The 17,079-nt window shown below is 58.9% G+C and overlaps 2 protein-coding genes across 2 annotated transcripts; one reads left to right on the top strand and one right to left on the bottom strand.

Moving 5' to 3' along the window:
* Positions 1–449: 449 nt before the first annotated feature.
* FKBP10 (FKBP prolyl isomerase 10) lies at positions 450–8,524 on the bottom strand. Its single transcript, XM_081219976.1, has 10 exons — positions 8,181–8,524; positions 5,255–5,400; positions 4,739–4,928; positions 4,478–4,623; positions 3,797–3,986; positions 3,542–3,687; positions 2,751–2,943; positions 2,266–2,408; positions 1,877–2,040; positions 450–1,526 (listed from the first exon to the last, which is right to left on the bottom strand). The coding sequence occupies exons 1-10, from the start codon at positions 8,429–8,431 to the stop codon at positions 1,341–1,343; spliced, it is 1,755 nt and encodes a 584-aa protein (XP_081076102.1). The 5' UTR covers positions 8,432–8,524; the 3' UTR covers positions 450–1,340.
* A 760-nt stretch (positions 8,525–9,284) lies between these two features.
* On the top strand, positions 9,285–15,885 carry P3H4 (prolyl 3-hydroxylase family member 4 (inactive)). The gene is made up of 8 exons (XM_081219977.1): positions 9,285–10,073; positions 10,188–10,340; positions 10,459–10,630; positions 11,364–11,492; positions 12,388–12,533; positions 13,410–13,493; positions 14,967–15,111; positions 15,437–15,885. Exons 1-8 carry the CDS (start codon positions 9,591–9,593, stop codon positions 15,457–15,459), a joined length of 1,335 nt encoding a protein of 444 aa, XP_081076103.1. The 5' UTR covers positions 9,285–9,590; the 3' UTR covers positions 15,460–15,885.
* Positions 15,886–17,079: the final 1,194 nt, after the last annotated feature.

Genomic DNA, 17,079 nt, shown 5'->3' on the forward strand with positions numbered 1-17,079 from the left:
TCAACTACTGCGCCACCAGGGAAGCCCTCAATTACCTTTCTTTCTGGCAGGAGGGAGAAGCACCAGGCAGGTGGTCACAGCTGGCGGCCAGGAGCAGGGAGAGGTGGGAACATCGTGGTATTAGAAACGATCTATGTGAAAGGGGAATCTGACCTGTGTGGTTTAATTTAACCCTTGAGCTTTGCATGTCGTGTTTGAGTTCAGGGAACTTGTTTTTCCATTCAGCTGGGACCTTTAGGAGATCAGGATCATGTCTCCAGGCCTCCCCTGCAGGCCCCTCTCTGTGGACACTTACCCCCCCAGCCTCCCTCCATGGTGAGGGCCCCAGCTGGGCCTCAGGGAGGCAGGAGGCTGAAGGGCCATGGAGGTGGCCTGCTTTGCTCCCTTTCCTCCCAACACTTGGGTCTAAGCTTCCCGCCCCCAACCAAGAAAGAACACCTCCCGAGGACTTTGGTTTCGGACGTGTTTTATTTGGCACAAGGGAGCAGGGGGTCTGACACCAGTTTAGCCTTTTGAGTGTGCAGAGCTCTTCCCACCCCCCTCACCCCTCAGTAATGAGCCCCTTTTCCACGTTCATCTCAGCCCTGAACAAAGGATTTCATAGCCCTAAGGTCCACCCAAGTAGGTTTCCTCATACCACCCCCCTTCATTTTTCTCTTGTTCTTTGGTCCCTAGAGAAGGCAGCCTTCTTTAGGGATAAAAGGTGACACAAAGCCCAGCCCTGAAGTGCAGCACCCTAGGGGCTCTTCAGCCACCACTGGACAGCAGCGAGGGGGCATGGGACAGGTGAAGGGAACCGGACAGGTAAGGTAGGGCTGCCCCCCCGGAACCGTCCCCTCCCCTAGGAACCAGCCAGAGCTGAGGGAGGAAAGCTGGGGGTTCATGTTCCTGGGGAGCTGCCAGGACAGAGGAATGGGGGCTGTGGGGGGGGGTGGGGCGGGTCGAGGATGGTGAGGAAAAGTACAGGTAAAGGCGAAGTTTGGGGAAATAAGGAAATGATGAGCTTGGCCTTGCTCAGTGTCTGGTGACACGGAGGGGAGGTCTGAGCAAGGGGCCAGCAATGACCCCAGCCAACCCCCAAACTCCACCAATCCCCAGATTGGCTTTGTAATTCCAAAACTTTTAAGGAAGGGGTTTGGGGCTGGGAGAGGAAAACCAAATAGAGATCTGCGCTGTGGATTTTACTCTCGGGCAGTGGGAAAACCAGAGTTGTCCCCTCTGACCACTTTCTAGAAACTTCCAGACCTCATCCCAGCAGAGGGCAGGGTGACTTGGGAAGTCAGCCCCCTGCCCACTGTCCCCCGAGACGACCTTCGCATTTGGGCCCAGGCCTCTGCCCGTCAGAGCTCCTCGTGGACCCGCTCCTCATCTTCGTCCGACTTCAGCTTGAGTTCCTCGGCGGTGATGTTGCCATCCTGGTTGCGATCCTGATTCTGGAACATGTCTCCTATGGTTTTCTCAGGGTCCTGGCCAGGCAGGAGGCGTCCTTTGCCCTCACTGACTTGAGCCTTGATGAAGGTGGAGAACTGCGGCCAGGAGAGCCAAGGGGAGGGGGAGAGAGCGTCCTGCCTGAGCAGCTGTGCTCACCTTGGGCCGGGGCCCCCAGGCGGAGGCCTTCCAGTGAGGGCTGAGGAGAGGAGCTGGTGCTGCGTCCTGAGGGGGGCGGGGTGGAGGGCATGCCCAGGGTCAGGCAGCCACGGCGGGGAATGGGCTGCATGTGCCAGAGGCAAAGGCGGGGATGAGGGGCAGGGGCAGGAACACGGGTGCAGACAGGATGGTGGACACACACTGTGTTCTCGTTAGATGCCACCGTGCAAGGTGGCTCCTGCCAGGTGACAGCGTGCGAGGGATGACTAGGAGCGAACTCCTCACCCACCTCCTCCGGGGGGACCTCGCCATCCTTGTTGAGGTCCATGTCTTCAAACAGGTTGGCAGGAGGGTCTTCGTGCCACACAAACAGGTAGCCTTTGGGCAGCCCATCCTCCCGGGACACCAGCTCCACCTCAAACAGGAGCACAGCACTTCCAGGAACCCCCCGGGCTGGAGGGAGGGGAGGAGGAGAGAGGGAAGGGTCTGGGCCCGGCTTCACTGCCTGCCCAGTGCGCTCCCAGCCTACAGGCCTCAGTTCCTGCCTTGGGGGCTGGAGAGTGGGGCACGGAATGGGAAGCATTGGGAAGGCCTCTCTCACGCCTGCCAGCAGCCATCCAGGCTCCAGGTGGCGGGGCAGAGGGGAGGAGGAAAGCCATCAGGCCAGTTTCTGCTCACCTCCGCTCTCTCCATGTGCCAGGTGCGGGGGGACCACCAGCTGCCGCCTCTCTCCCACACACATGCCCTGCAGGCCCGTGTCCAGGCCTTCGATCACCTTGTGGGCGCCCAGAGTCGCCTCCTGAGGGGCCCCGTAGTCGTGGCTGCGGGGAGAGCAGATTCCTGGGTCAGTGCTCATCCTGGTCCCCGGCAGGCCCAGGGCAGGGTGCGGGGGCCCAGCGGTGCAGAGGTAGGACCCATCCCCTTATCTCGTAACTGCCCTGCAGTGTGGCCGGGGGCTCATCTCTCCCTGCTCGTCTCCCTCCACTGAGTGGAACTATAGCAGCTCCCCTACTGCTTGCTTCACCCTCCCTCTGCCTGTGGACTGAAGAATTTCAGCTTAGACGGGAACTTAGGGAGGAAGGAGGAGTCAGGGGTGCTGCTAGGAGGACTCCCCACGCCTGGGCCCACCCACCTGCCCAGCCCTGGCCCTGCCCCGGACCCACGAGGAGAAGAGCTTGGTGCCATCCAGCAGAGAGCAGTTGTAGTGGTAGCGAACAAAGTCCCCAAGCTTGGCCGTCTCGTTGCAGGTCTCCGGGGGCCGGGACAGTGTCTTGATTTCCACTGGATCTGCAGGGTTGTGGAAGTCGACGATGTGGACGTCGAAGATCAGCACAGCAGAGCCAGGGATCTTGTCTCCTGGGGCCAGAATGGGGGCGTGGATCAGCTGGAGTCTACGAGGGGCTGCTCTAGGTCTCCATGGAGGCCGCAGACCTTCCCCGTCGTGGGGTTTTAAACAAGGATGGGATGGGATGTTTGTCCACATGGTCAACTCCTGTCATATACTCTGTGGTGGTGAGGAGGCAGGGGAGGGGAGGGGCACGCCAGCTGGAAAGCCTTTTCCACATGTATCTTGCAACCTCCCAATAACTCACCCTGCTGGTCGATGTGATTAGTTCCATTTTACAGGTGAGCACACAAAGCCTTCCAGCAAAGCTGGCACTCAAATCCAGGTCTCTTTGCTTCCCAGGGCTCTGCTGTTTCTGTTCTTCCATAACCGCCCTCCCTCCCCGAGCTCAGGAGTCGGCTGCCTTTCTCCAGTGTGGAAGGGGAGAAGTGGGGGACTGCCCCCTGGAGAGAAGGATGGAGTCCTTGTGGCAGGAGTTGGCTGGGGGACCAGTGTTTTCGAGGAGAGGGGCAGAGCGATGGCTGGAATCCGCCCCCTTCGCCCCCGCCCATCAGGGGGAAGGTCAGGAGGAACTGAGGTGTTGGCCTGGGGAACAGGAAGCACGCCTACCAGTCCCGTTCTCCCCGTAGGCGAGGTGGGGGGGGATGGTGATTCTCCGGCGCTCCCCCATGCACGAGCCCTGCAGCCCCTGGTCCATCCCTGGGACGATGTAGCCCTGCCCCACATAGGTATTGTAGGTGTGGTTTCGGGAGTAGCTGCAATACAAGGCGGGGAGGCGGGCAAGGGAGTCACAGCGGCCCCACCCTTCCCGAAGCACAGAGCTGCCCCCAGCCCCCACCGTCGTCCTCAGGACCCCCCCCGGACCTGGAGTCAAAGAGGGTGCCATCCATCAGGGAGCCGTTGTAGTGGTAACGCATGAAGTCCCCAGCCACGGCTCTCCGGACGCAGCCAGGTGGCAGCTCCAGTGTCTCCAGCTGGACCGTGTCCTTTGGATTGTGCACGTCAATCAGTAGGACGTGGAAGACCAGGGAGGCCTGCGGGGGGATCACAGTCCCTGGGGAAGGGATAGGCTTGAATCATACACGTGGAGAGCAAAGCAGGGCTGCTTCTCCACTCAGGAAGGCCTATGTGAGCACCGTGCAAAAAGGTGCTAACCCTGCTTTCCAGAGCCTTTGACGCCCATCAGCAACCCTGCTTCTTCCCCTGTGAGGCCTGAGCTGAGCTTTCCCCAGGGCCACCACCAGCCCACATGAGCCTTTGTGTGAATCAGAATAAAGCACCTTTATTTTTTTGGTTTTTTTTTTTTGGCTGTGCTTCGAGGCTTGCGGAATCTTAGTTCCCCAACCAGGGATTGAACCCGGACCCCAGCAGTGATAGTGCCGAGTCCTAACCACCCAAGCACCCCTTCTTAGTGAGGTGATCACCAAGGGCTAGATTTCATCACGACTTGCCTCCCTGGCTAGGTGTCCTTGTGCAGTACTCAACCTGAACAACTGTATGTGGCAGCCCACCTCTAGAGAATCCCCAAGTCCCTGCTGCCCTCACCATAGCCTTTCTCGCCATAGGCCAGGAATGGAGGCATGACGATCTTCCTTCTCTCTCCAGGACACATGCCCAGCAGCCCCTGGTCCATGCCCTTGATCAGCCAGCCAGAGCCCACGTAGGTGTCGTAAGTGCCACCTTTACTGTAGCTGCAGAGAATGAGGTAGGGGTGAGGCTGCTGTTGGTGGGAGAGGCAGGAAGGCCCCCGACTCTCCCGCTGCATGCCACACTCCCTGGCGCCCCAGGGCTCCTTCCAGCCCTTACCTGGTGTCGAAGGCAGTGCCATCCAGCAGCGTCCCGTTGTAGTGGTAGCGGACAAAGTCGCTGTCCTGGACCATGCGGGGGCACTGGGGCGGGCGCAGCAAGGTGCTCACCTGCACAGTGTCCGCCTTGTTCCACACATCCAGCAGGACCACATCGAAGTAGAGGGTGGCATCCGGGGGAATAAGCCCCGCTGTGTTTGGTGCAGCCCCCAGAGTGGGGGGTGGAGTGGAGGTCTGAGCATCCTGCTTGGCCTCCCCCTCCACCACCCTTTGTTCCCCTTCTCCCAGGTCAAGCTAGGATCCTACCCAGGGCCCTATTATTGCCCTTCCTCCCGCCCCAGGGGCAGGAGACAGAAAAGTCTAGTCCCAGACCTGCCGCGCTATTCACTCTGCTGCGCATGCAGTGTGACCTTGGAAAGCCGCTCTCCCTCTCTGAGCTTCAGTTTTCTGGCCCTGGGCCCTTGCTTCTGCCTCCTGGTCTCCTCCACCCCCATGCCTGGGCCCCAGCTCTCCTCACCCACGCCGATGCTGCCATAGCCAAGGTGCGGAGGCACAATGAGACGTCGCCGCTCATTGACGCACATGCCCATGAGGCCTCGGTCCATGCCGGTGATGAGGCGCCCCACGCCCACCACGATGGCCACCAAGGTGTGGCGGTCATAGCTGGGGAGGGAGGGGGCAGATGGGATACAGTGGCCTCTGCCCATGGTCACATACATGCACGGGTGCACGCAAGTGCGCACACACACACACACACACACACAAAACATCCCCCTCCCTACACAAAGGTGTAGACCCACAGGCTCCTCAACTCTTCAAGCCTCCCTCCTAGGTGGGCCGTGACTCCCACCTTAATAGGATGGGCTGTTACAAAAGGAAGTCCCAGGAGGCCAGGGGCTTTTATCTGCCCTGGGATGGGGGGATGGTGCCAGCAGTCCTATCTGCTGACAGAAAAGGAGCGGGAAGTGCAGACCCAGGGCGGGGGGTGTGGGGAGACCAGTTATCCAGCACTTAAATGATAAGGCCGATAAGGCTTGGCATTTTGCATTCATTATCTTTTTTTTTTTTTTTTTTTTTTTTTTTTGCGGTACGCGGGCCTCTCACTGTTGCGGTCTCTCCTGTTGCGGAGCACAGGCTCCAGACGCGCAGGCTCAGCAGCCATGGCTCACAGGCCCAGCCGCTCCGCGGCATGCGGGATCCTCCCGGACCGGGGCACGAACCCGTGTCCCCTGCATTGGCAGGCGGACTCTCAACCACTGCGCCACCAGGGAAGCCCCATTATCTTTTTTAAAATATTTATTTATTTGGCTGCGCCACGTCTTTAGCTGTGGCACTTGGGATCTTCGTTGCAGCATGCGGGATCTTTTAGTTGCGGCATGTGGGCTCTTAGTTGTGGCATGCGGAATCTAGTTCCCTGACCAGGGATCGAACCCCGGGCCCCCTGCATTGGGAGTTGGGAGCCTTAACCGTTGGACCACCAGGGAAGTCCCTGCATTCATTATCTTATTTAATTCTCTCCCCTGTGAGGTGGGCATTATTCTTATTCTTATTCTTATTCGCCACACCATGCAGCTTGTGAGATCTTAGTTCCCCCACCAGGGATCAAAGCCGGGCCAAGCCGGGCCACAGCAGTGAAAGCGCCGAGTCCTAACCACTGGACCACCAGGGAATTCCCGAAATGGGCATTATTGATTTCATTTTTCTTACGAGAAAAATTGAGACTTGAGAGACCAAATGACTTGCCCAAGGTCACACAGCTAATGTTTGGTCTGTTGCACTCCAAAGCCCACGTTTGGGCCACTTCACCATCAATTCACAGAAGAAGGGAAGGGGAAGCAGAGCTGGCTGGGGATAGGGATTGGTTTTCAATTCTGAAAAAGCCTACTCTAAAATTGCCATGGCTTTTACTTGTTTTTAGTTATAGTTTTAATTTTAAGTTTTCAGAAGTTAAGGAAAAATGGGAGATTATTATTTTGATGGAAGGTGTCATGGGTTGTGAAAGTTTTCCAAGCTCAGCACTGCTTGGATCCAACCTGGATCCAAGAGTCCCCATCAGAATCCCCGATAGGGAGGTCACTCCCCAACTCCCAACCCCTCCTCCACTCCTTGGTGGCCACAGGCTCACAGCTGTACTCCTGGCTACTGCCTATGCCTCATTTTGCCCACTGAGCTGGTTGTATGGCCTGCTTCCTCCACAGTGCCGTTGTGAGAGCCCAAGCATGGCAAGAAGCTTCTACCAGTTAAACACGACCAAAGTTCTCCCCAGAGTCAAGGCTAATGTGTACTGAACCTGCTTGCAGATTGTAAGGTACTGTGTGAAGTTCACTTTCATTCATCGTCTTGAGTCCTAACATCAGCCTTAGGAAGCAGGGATGCAGTTTTTCAGACTGTTTTTTAATCTCCTTTTTTTCAGATGAGGACAGTAAAGCTTAAAGAGGCAAGGCTCCTTGTCCATGATCACAGCCTGGGTTTGAATCCAGGGTCTTGGTCTCAGGAGTTCGTGTTCTTACCCAATAAACTGCCTGCCTCCAAAGCCACTAATTTCTATAGGCCGAGTTGTGTGTGCGACCTGGACCCAAGGTTTAACTGAGGCTGGCCTGGCCTACAGCCCTGCCCCCACCAAGAAAAAATGGACTTGCCAGAGCAGACGGAAAGCCTGGACACAGACCAGGAACCCATCTCTCAAACCCCAAGGCTGGCAACATGGGCGGCAGCACTGACCTGGTCGAGCTAAGATGGAGGGAGATGAGGGTGCGGGATCACGGGGAGAGGGAGGCATGAAAACCCTCGGAGGAGCCCAGGGTGGCATGTGTGCCTGTGTGACATGTAGGCAGACAGGGTCCCTACACCAAGCTATGCCCTGCACTCCCTGATCCATCCTGCTGTCTTAGAGTGCCCACCAGCTTTACCCCACCGGCTGCTAAAAACCCCCTCCCCCTCCCCCCAAAACTCTACTTACTTCTTCTTCTCTAAACACAAAGGCACTGAAACCTGTGGCTGGAACCAGAAAGGGAGTCAGGGTGGATGGAAAGGTAGAGGGTGCTGGGCTGAGACCACTGGAGGATTCACATGCAGCAGGGACCATGCCCTTCCCCCCACCTCTGTGGACCAGAAACCCCCCTCTACGTCTTTAAATAAAGCGCTGGTAAGTAAATAGAGCAGTTGATTCTCAAGCATTCTGAGAGACAGGGAGTTTGTGTGAAAGAAACAGGGGTCTTCTGAGAGGCGAAGGTTTGAAATTGAGGGCAGGGATGTCTGGGGAGATGGACGTCTAGGAGTCCCCCCACGCAGGGTGCTGTGTTTGAGGTTAGCGGATCACGGTGTGAGTAGGGAGCATGCAGACACAGCTTAAAAGCAGCAACGAGGGAACCCCAGGACTGAGAGAGCTTGGTCCCGGGCTCCGGGAAGGGAAATGGTGAGCCTGGGGGCACCCAAGCCATTACCTCGAGTCAAACTTCTTGCCGTCCTCGAAAGTACCGTTGTAGTGGTAGCGCACAAAATCCCCCATCTGCACTTCCCGGGGACAGGCCCTGGGGATGTGGTATCTCTCGATGACCACATCTTCCAGGGGGCTCCCGGCCGGGCTGGCGCGGCCCAGCCCCCTCCCCACGGCCTGCAGCAGCAGCAGCAGCAGCAGCGACTGCAGCAGGGGAAGCCGTAGGACGGTGTGGCTGGGGCGCCCCGCGCGGAACATGGTGCCTGGAGCTGGGACGGCCGGCAGTGAGGGCGAGCGAGAGAGCCACCGCCGCCGCCAGACTCCTTCCCCCCACTCCTCCCAGAGCTGGCTCCCCCTCTTCCTGTCCTCCATCCTCACCCCCGCCCTGGCTGGTCCACGTGGAATGGGGGCTGGGGAGGCTGAGCTGGCGGGGCGGGGTGGGGGGGAAGGGGTGTGGAATAGGAGGAGGAGGGCCAGGCTGATAGCGTTAGAGTACGAGGAAAGCGCCACCAAGCCCTCCAGATTTTCCCCCACCCGCACCCTGGGGCTGAGAGACCTGGGAGGGGCAGGGAAGTTCCGGAAAGTTGGGAAAGTCGGAGCCGACTTAAAAAAAAAAAGTTCGGAGTCTTTTTTTCTGGAGCCCCCCGGGTCCTAAAGCCGGACTGAGGCATCCCTTGTTTCTTTGGCTGGCAACCCCAAATCTAGGTCTCTCCGGGTGGCTGGTGAGGCTCCAGAATCGGAGGGGTATCTCAGTGCTCCGTCCCACCCCTTCTGCCCCAGGGACGGCCTCTCCAGGGACGGGCTGCTTTGTCCTGCAAAAGCTGGACTGCCAGAGGACTTTCTGACGTGGGGATGGAGATCGAGTGGGAGGTGGTGAGAGTGGAGGATGTGCAGGGTAAAACCTGGGGTGTGCCTCCCCGTCGCGGGCTGGGGGGACACTTGGAGGAATCTCTTCGGGGCTGGAAGTGGGGAGTGAGCAGAAGGACCGCTCTGATGGAAGGAAGAGCAGGTTCCAGGGCTTGGGTAAAGTAGAGAGAGATGGCACGTCCCTCAATTTCTCTATATTAAGGTCTGGGGGAGGGGGGGCTGTTTTTGTGTGGGAGGGGCTTTCTGGGCTCCGCATCCCTGCGGGAATTGTTCCTCCACCCTCTCACCATCTGCCAAGGGGAGGACCCCCAAGGGCAGGAGGTCGGGGACTCAGGATAGTGTTGGCTTTCTGAGAAGAGTGGAGACACAGCCCTCGGCCCCTCGGGGGATCTGACTCAAGCCACGACCCCGCCTCGCTGCCCCCGGTACCAGGCGCTAAGACCCAGCGGGCGCGCCGGCCAGTCCCGGGCCCCAGAGCCCGCCAGCCTGCCCGGCCGCTGGGCCGGGACGCCAGCTCGCGGAGGGAAGAGACAGCGGCGCGGAGGGGGCTATGGGTCGGGCGGCGTGGGGGCTGCTGTGGCTGCTGCTGGGCAGCGCCGGGGCGCAGTACGAGAAGTACAGCTTCCGGGGCTTCCCGCCCGAGGACCTGATGCCCCTGGCCGCGGCCTACGGGCACGCGCTGGAGCAGTACGAGGGCGAGAGCTGGCGCGAGAGTGCGCGCTACCTCGAGGCCGCGCTGCGGCTGCACCGGCTGCTGCGGGACAGCGAGGCCTTCTGCCACGCCAACTGCAGCGGCCCCGCGCCGCCCGCCGCCGCGCCCCCCGAGCCCGCGCCCCCCGGCCCCGACGGCGGCCGCGGCGACGAGTGGGCCCGCGAGCTGCGGCTCTTCGGCCACGTCCTGGAGCGCGCCGCCTGCTTGCGGCGCTGCAAGCGTTCGCTGCCCGCCTTCCAGGTGCCCTACCCGCCGCGCCAGCTGCTGCGCGACTTCCAGAGCCGCCTGCCCTACCAGTACCTGCACTACGCGCAGTTCAAGGTGCGCTCCCAGCTGGCGGCGCCTCCCAGTCGGGTCGGGGGGAGCGCGGCTCCTCGCGTGTGCTTGGGGCTGCGGGCTCTGGCCCTGCTGACCGGCCCTGTCCCCACGCCGCAGGCGAACCGTCTGGAGAAAGCGGTGGCCGCGGCCTACACCTTCCTTCAGAGGAACCCAAAGCACGAGCTCACCGCCAAGTATCTCAGCTACTATCGCGGGCTGCTGGAGGCCGCCGACGAGCCCCTCACGGACTTGGAGGCCCAGCCCTATGAGGTGGGGTGCCAGGGTAGGGCCAGCCCTGACGCAATTCCCTGAGTCCCCCCATAGGGCCCGTGGGGGAGGGGAGGTGTGGGGGTCCCCCTGAGCCCTGTGCCGCGTCCCCTCCCCCTAGGCCGTGTTCCTCCGGGCTGTGAAGCTCTACAACAGCGGAGATTTCCGTAGCAGCACCGAGGACATGGAGCGGGCCCTGGCCGAGTACATGGCCGTCTTTGCCCGGTGTCTGGCTGGCTGCGAGGGGGCCCACGAGCAGGTGGACTTCAAGGACTTCTATCCAGCCATAGCAGGTATCCACCCCGGTGGGCATCCCTTTCATCCGCAGGGCCCTGCTTCCCAGAACTCCTAAGGCACCTTAACACAAATATTCATTCCATACACATTTATGGAGCGCCTACTAAGTGCCTGGGAGGCGGACAGGCATAAGGTGTTATACCGACCCTCAGACCCTTCAGTCGGCGTTGGCTGCAGAGGGGCCAACAGAACGCCTGCCACTGGGTGCAGAGGGCTGCGGTAGGGAGTGTCCAAGGTGCTGGGCATCGGTGCAGAGAGGAGGTGACATCCCAAAAGGGTCTGGGGAGGTTGGGTTCATGAGTCTTCCAGGCAGAGGGCAACGCAGGTGCAAAGTTGCTGAGGTGGGAAACGACCCAGCAGGTGTGTGCAGAAAGCAGTTTGTGGCCAGAAATCACACCTAGTCTGGGGATCCCTAAGGGCGGAGTCCCTCAGCAGGGGCAGAGGGGACTGTCCTGAGCTTCTCTCTCTGGCCTTCAGTCCCACCTCCAGGCCTCACCTGCCAACCTCCCAGTGTGCCCTGGCTTCCTCTGGCTTTGGGGCGCTGGGTGAGCTGTGGGGGTGATAAGTCAGCCCAGGCCACTGTAGGCTTCCGCAGCATCCCTTGTCCCTCGACTGTCTTGTGGGATCAGCAGGCAGAGCTGGGACTGGAAGTCATCGGCCGTCATCCCCATCAGCGGGATGGAGCTGTTCAGCACACCAGCTCCTCACCGCTGCCACCCCCACCCCCAGATCTCTTTGCAGAATCCCTGCAGTGCAAGGTGGACTGTGAGGCCAACTTGACCCCCAACGTGGGCGGCTACTTCGTGGAGAAGTTCGTGGCCACCATGTATCACTACCTGCAGTTTGCCTACTACAAGTGTGAGCCTCCTGGTGGGCTTGGGGTTGGGGAGAGCACTGCACTGGGAGTGAAGCCGAGCCAGAATTGAGGACCCTTGGTGATGGGAGGGAAGGCTGGGGGTGGTGAGGCAGGTGAGAAGCTTGTGGCGGGGAACAGAGAGCAGCCTCAGGGGAGAATGCCAGGGCCTCTTGGGTAAATGACTAGATAGTCAACAACTGCACAGCACTTGATAGTTTACAAAGCCCTGCCACATCTGTTTATCTCACTTGATCCTCTCACAAGCAACCGGTAGCTGGCGTTAATGGACCCATTTTTCAGATGAGGAAACCGAGGCTCACAGAGGGTAAGGGGCCATTAGTTACATGGCTAATAAAAAGTAGCACCAGGACTTAAGGCTCTCCTCACTTAAGGGGGATTCTGGCATCAGCCGGGGCTAAGGTGGTCAATCTCCAGGGTCTCTGCAATGCAGAGATGCCAAGATTCAGTCAGGCTGGAGTTGGAGAGGAGGAGCTGAAGACCAAGGGCCAGGAGACCCTTTGTGTTCTAGTTGGCAAACAGGTTGAGGGCTGGGCCACCGGCTTCTGATTCCCCAGAACCATCATGCCATCATTCTCCAGCTGTGTGAGCTCAAGCAGTTTACCTGACCTCTCCGTGCCTCAGATTTCTTATCTGTAAAATGGGATGACAGTAAGAGTGAGGCTTAAATGAGTTACATGGGGCATAGGGTAAGTGCCCACTACATTCTAGCTTGTATTATTACTGGGTGGGGTGAGGCACCCAACAGGTATTCTGGGAGGCAGCTGGGGAACCAGGGGCACTGGACTAAATTTTGGGAGATAGGGGTGGGTTAGTTGAGGGTTATCCCTGAAGGTGGGGAAGTGCCAGGGCCACTACTCACTCCTGTCCTGCCTGCAGTGAACGACGTGCGCCAGGCCGCCCGCAGTGCCGCCAGCTACATGCTCTTTGACCCCGAAGACAATGTCATGCAGCAAAACCTGGTGTATTATCGCTTCCACAGGGCCCGCTGGGGCCTGGAGGAGGAGGACTTCCAGCCCAGGGAGGTGGGCATCGCCGAGGCATTCTTAGGATATGTGATTTGATTTTTTTTTAAAAAAAGGGCTTCCCTGGTGGCGCAGTGGTTGAGAGTCCACCTGCCAATGCAGGGGACACGGGTTCGTGCCCCGGTCTGGGAAGATCCCACATGCCGCTGAGTGGCTGGGCCCGTGAGCCATGGCCGCTGAGCCTGCGCGTCCGCGTCCGGAGCCTGTGCTCCACAATGGGAGAGGCCACAGCGGTGAGAGGCCCGCATACCCCCCAAAAAAACAAACAAAACAAAACAAAACCCTGCCTTCCTCCAAAGGCAGGGTGAGAAATAAAAAGAAAGAATTTGGGTTGTAGTTGGAGTCCTAGGTTCAAAGCCACCAGCTGTGTGGTCCTGGGAACACTACTGGCCTTTACTGAATCTGTTGCCTCACCTGCAAAATGGGGGTGGAACAGCCTACGTCTCCAGCACAGTGCCTGGCATGTGGGAGGTAAAAAATATCTGTCCCTGCCTGCTCCCTTCCCCACTCTTACCATGCTCACTGCTGGCCTTTGCCCTTCTTCCCCAGGGACCCCATAACCTGGACCAACTGAGGAACCCCTTGGAATTCTAGGGCAAGACTGGCAAATATGGGGCACGTGGTGCCACTCCCCACTTCCTTGTCAGTGGCAGACATTGCGAATCGATTTAGGCACTCTTTCTCACTGAGCCCTCAGAATCCTTCTTAACCCGGCACTTCAAGCAGCTGTGATTTTTCGACCAGCATGTGAACTGATACCTGTTCCCTGCTCCTCGAGCTGTAAAAGGGCCAGAGGGCCCAGATCCTAGGAGCTCTGGCTCCTCCACCATCTGGCAGCAGGGCCTGGCTCACCTCACTTTCCTTCCCTCCTCCCAGGAGGCCATGCTCTACCACAACCAGACAGCTGAGCTTCGGGAGCTGCTGGAGTTTGCGCACATGTACCTGCAGTCAGATGACGAGGTAGGTGGCCCCTTGCCCTCCTGGCTTGGGTGGTGATGGACACCCCTTGATCCTCTTCCTGGGGCCGCTGTGCCAAATCTCAGCCTCAGCTCGTGGCAGTCAGCCATTGTGAAGCAGAGAGATTTCACCTGTCCCTTGTTTACACCTGCCCTCCTCTCCCCACTCCGTGTTCTCACACCCCCCTTCTCTACATGTCTGAGTCTCGCTTCTCCTGGGCCCAGCTCTGGTGGCGCCTCCTCCAGAAGCCCTTGCTGTACGTCCTGGCTCTGTCTTCTGGGCTTGCAGTGCCTACTCTGACCGTCTGTGCCTCCCTGGACCGGAGTTACTTACAGCCCTCGTCTGTCTCACCCCGCCCCTTTCTCCAGCCAGCCTCCTAGAGGACTGGGCTCCAGGACAGGGACCAGGTTATTCCCAGCTCTCCCACAGCACCTGGCACAAGCTGGCCCTCAGAAACTGGGATTGAAGGAACCAGTGAGTGAATGAAGGAGCCCAGGACGCCAGGAAGGAAGGACCACAGTGTGTTATTACATTGATTCTAAATGAGGGTTTGAGAGCCTGAATTCTCTGAGGTGTTGCTGCCCAGTGCTTATTTATCCATCCCCTCCATTGTTTGTGCACCCATGCCCCCCCTCATCAAACAGGGGGCCAGGTCTGCCCAGTGAGCCCCCAGGCTTTGGTGCTTACCAGACTTGGCTCCACCATTTCCCAGCTGGATAGCCTCCAGGCAAGTGTTAGGTAACCCTCTAACTTCCATTTCTTCATCCATGGAACGGAGAGAATAACGGCCATCTTACACTGTTGTGGTGAGAATTCAATGAGATCTAGTATGTAAATCACTTACTGTAGAGCTGGCACATAGTAGGTGCTCAGGGGGTGGTAGCCATTTTGATTACTGTTATTTGTTGCTTGCTGTTTGCCAGACACCGTGCTTGGGGCTGTGGTCAATTGATGAAAGGCACAGTCCCTCGCCCAGTCAGCTCACCGTTAGTTCAGTGCAATGGGAGAAGTCAGCACGGGGCACTGGACGAGGCCTCCAGACCCAGCCAGGGTCACCAGCAAGGGCCGCATCCTGGAGCTGATGCCTGGTGTTGGAGGGATAAACAAAAGCTATCCAAGCACAGGGGAGTACAGGTGTTCCTGGCCAGGAAGCAGCATGAGCAGACAGTATTCATGGACTAGCAGTGTGGCCTGTGTATTTATGCTTAAAAGGTGGGCTGTGGAGAGGAAGAAGGTTACACCAACCCTGAAGCTCTGCTGGTGGAGCCCCAAGCATCAGTTCATTGAGGGGGCAGTTTGGGAACAGGACTTAGGGAGAAACCCTCCAGTCTTTCCTGTGTGAGGTCTTGAGTGTGACTGGGAAGGAGGGATTTGGGACCGAGATGGGATGGGAGGGTCCCTTGGCCAGGAAGGGAGCTGATCTGGGTTTGTGCCTGCTATGACTTGGTTTATCCTCCCATCCTGGGGCTGCTCTAGATGGAGCTGAAGGAGACAGAACTGCCCGTGGAGCCTGCGGAGCCCCCGTCTGATGCCGAGTTTGAAGGGGAGGGCGACTACGAGGAGAGCATCTATGCTGACTGGTGGCAGGAGCCAGATGCCAAGGGCGACGAGGCTGAGGCCGGTCAGTGACTTGAGTCCTGGTGGAGGGGCGGGGATGCAGCCTGGGCTGGACGTTAGGGACAGGAGGATCCAAGCACTGGGCTGCAGAGGCTGTGGAGTAGCTGTGCTGGGTGCTGGCGCCCCTCTTCTGGGGGCTTCCGGCCTGTTAGCAACCTCTGTCCCACCTGGTAGAGGGGTGGGGGTGACATCCTTCCTGGAGCAGGGACCAGCTGAGACCTGTTCCTGGGGACCCTCACTCCTGTCTGCGCCACCTCCCCGAGGACAGCACCCAGAAACCTGTTGGGGATGGGAAGCTAACCCCAATGCTCTGTCCTTTCATTTTTCAGAGCCGGAGCCTGAACTAGCATAAGAAGAGGGCCCCCGGCACCCCTCAAGAGCTTTGGGAATCCCGGGCCCAGTGGCACCACCCCCACCAGCCTGGGCAGCAACAACAACTATTTATTAAACATGTAAATGGACATAGCTGACCAGGCCCCATCCTGTCCCAACTGTGAGCACTGCTCCCCAGACCCCTCTTGCCTCCTCTCTGGGTCTCTGGACCACCGGATGATGGTGCTGCAGCTGCTGACGGCCTGCCCTCCTCCCAGCGTCCTCCCCACCCAGTGGGGCAGTCTCCTGGAGGAGAAGATGCTAGCTCTTCCTAGTTGGGGGTCTCAGCCTGAATTGCAGACACAGCAGAGGGGCAGCTGGCATCACAAAGAGCACTGGACCAGGAGTCCAGCGGTTCCTGGCACACTGGCAATTGGTGCTCAATAAACATTTCTTGTTGAATGAATCACAGCATTAGGGTCCAGACCCCCCTGGGCAGAGTGGTGAGGGTGCAGGTCCTTCCCTCCCTCCCTCTGCACCCATCTCCCCTCATCAGTAAATGTGGAGACAGGTGAGGGGCCACAGTTTGGCCTCTGTGGACCCTGGGTGTTTGCGACCACGAGGAGCATCAGCCTGCCATTGCAATCTGCCACTAGGGGGCGTGAGGATGCAGCTCTGCCTGAGTCCTGGCAAGATGGTGGTTTCAGATTTCTAAGGTGGTATGTCCTGTATTTTCCTAGTTCAGCATCGCTTCCCTCAGGGAATGTGGGGAGGGGGCCAAGGACACTTACTTCCGGTTTTTACTTTCCAAGCGTTTACTGAGTCAGAGCAAGCATGCCCTGCGCTGCCCTCTCTGCCCATTCTCCCATTCACTGCATAGCAGGGAACAGACCCTCTTAGTGGCCAGAGGGACCCTAGGGATACGGCTTGATAACATGAGACTTTGTGGTGGCAGTGGGACTGCCAGACCATCTTGCCCAATCTTGCATTGGCTCTGGGGGGCAGAGAATTTGGAGGTGGCTACCACCCACCCTGTGATTCCCCCCCACTTCATGTTCCAGAGCAGGGAAGTAGGGGCAAAAGGGGTCACTCTGGGGAGGGACACCGGGCTAGGGCCAGCCAGGTGACAGTTCTGGCCCACTGCCCCCATTTCTGTTCTCCCAGCGGCAGGGTGGTGGAGGACCTTTCTCCTCTTATGGAAGGTGGAGCGGAAGCTGGTAAGCCCAGTTGTCACCGTCCACACCCCTGCCCAGATGTGCCAGCTGACGTGGCCTGGGCCCTGCCCATCGCTGTGCCCAGGAGGACTCCCTGCCCTACCCCATGCCCTTCCCCTGGGCCTTTGGTGAAGATGAAGAAAGGAAGGACGGAGTCGGAGTGTGGAGCACGGGCGGGGTCAAAGCTCGGGGCGCTGGTGACCTCACGCCTCCCTCCCTCCCGTAGGTGGGTCTGCAGTCGCAGGGTCTCCAAAGAGTTCCCAGGTACCAGGGCGGCCCTGCCCCACCCCACCCGTCTCAAGCTGCTGTGTTGTCAGCTTCCACCGAGGCCCCGCCCCCTGTTTCTGGGAGGGGCTGCCCTCCGGAGGGTGGGGAGTGGGGACGTGCTCCAGCATGCCTGCGTGAGTAGGAGCTCTGGAATCTGCACCGCTGGGTTTGAGTCTGAA

The sequence above is a fragment of the Mesoplodon bidens genome (genome assembly GCF_964165515.1).
Source record: "Mesoplodon bidens genome assembly, chromosome: 19".
NCBI classification, from domain to species: Eukaryota; Metazoa; Chordata; class Mammalia; order Artiodactyla; family Ziphiidae; genus Mesoplodon; species Mesoplodon bidens.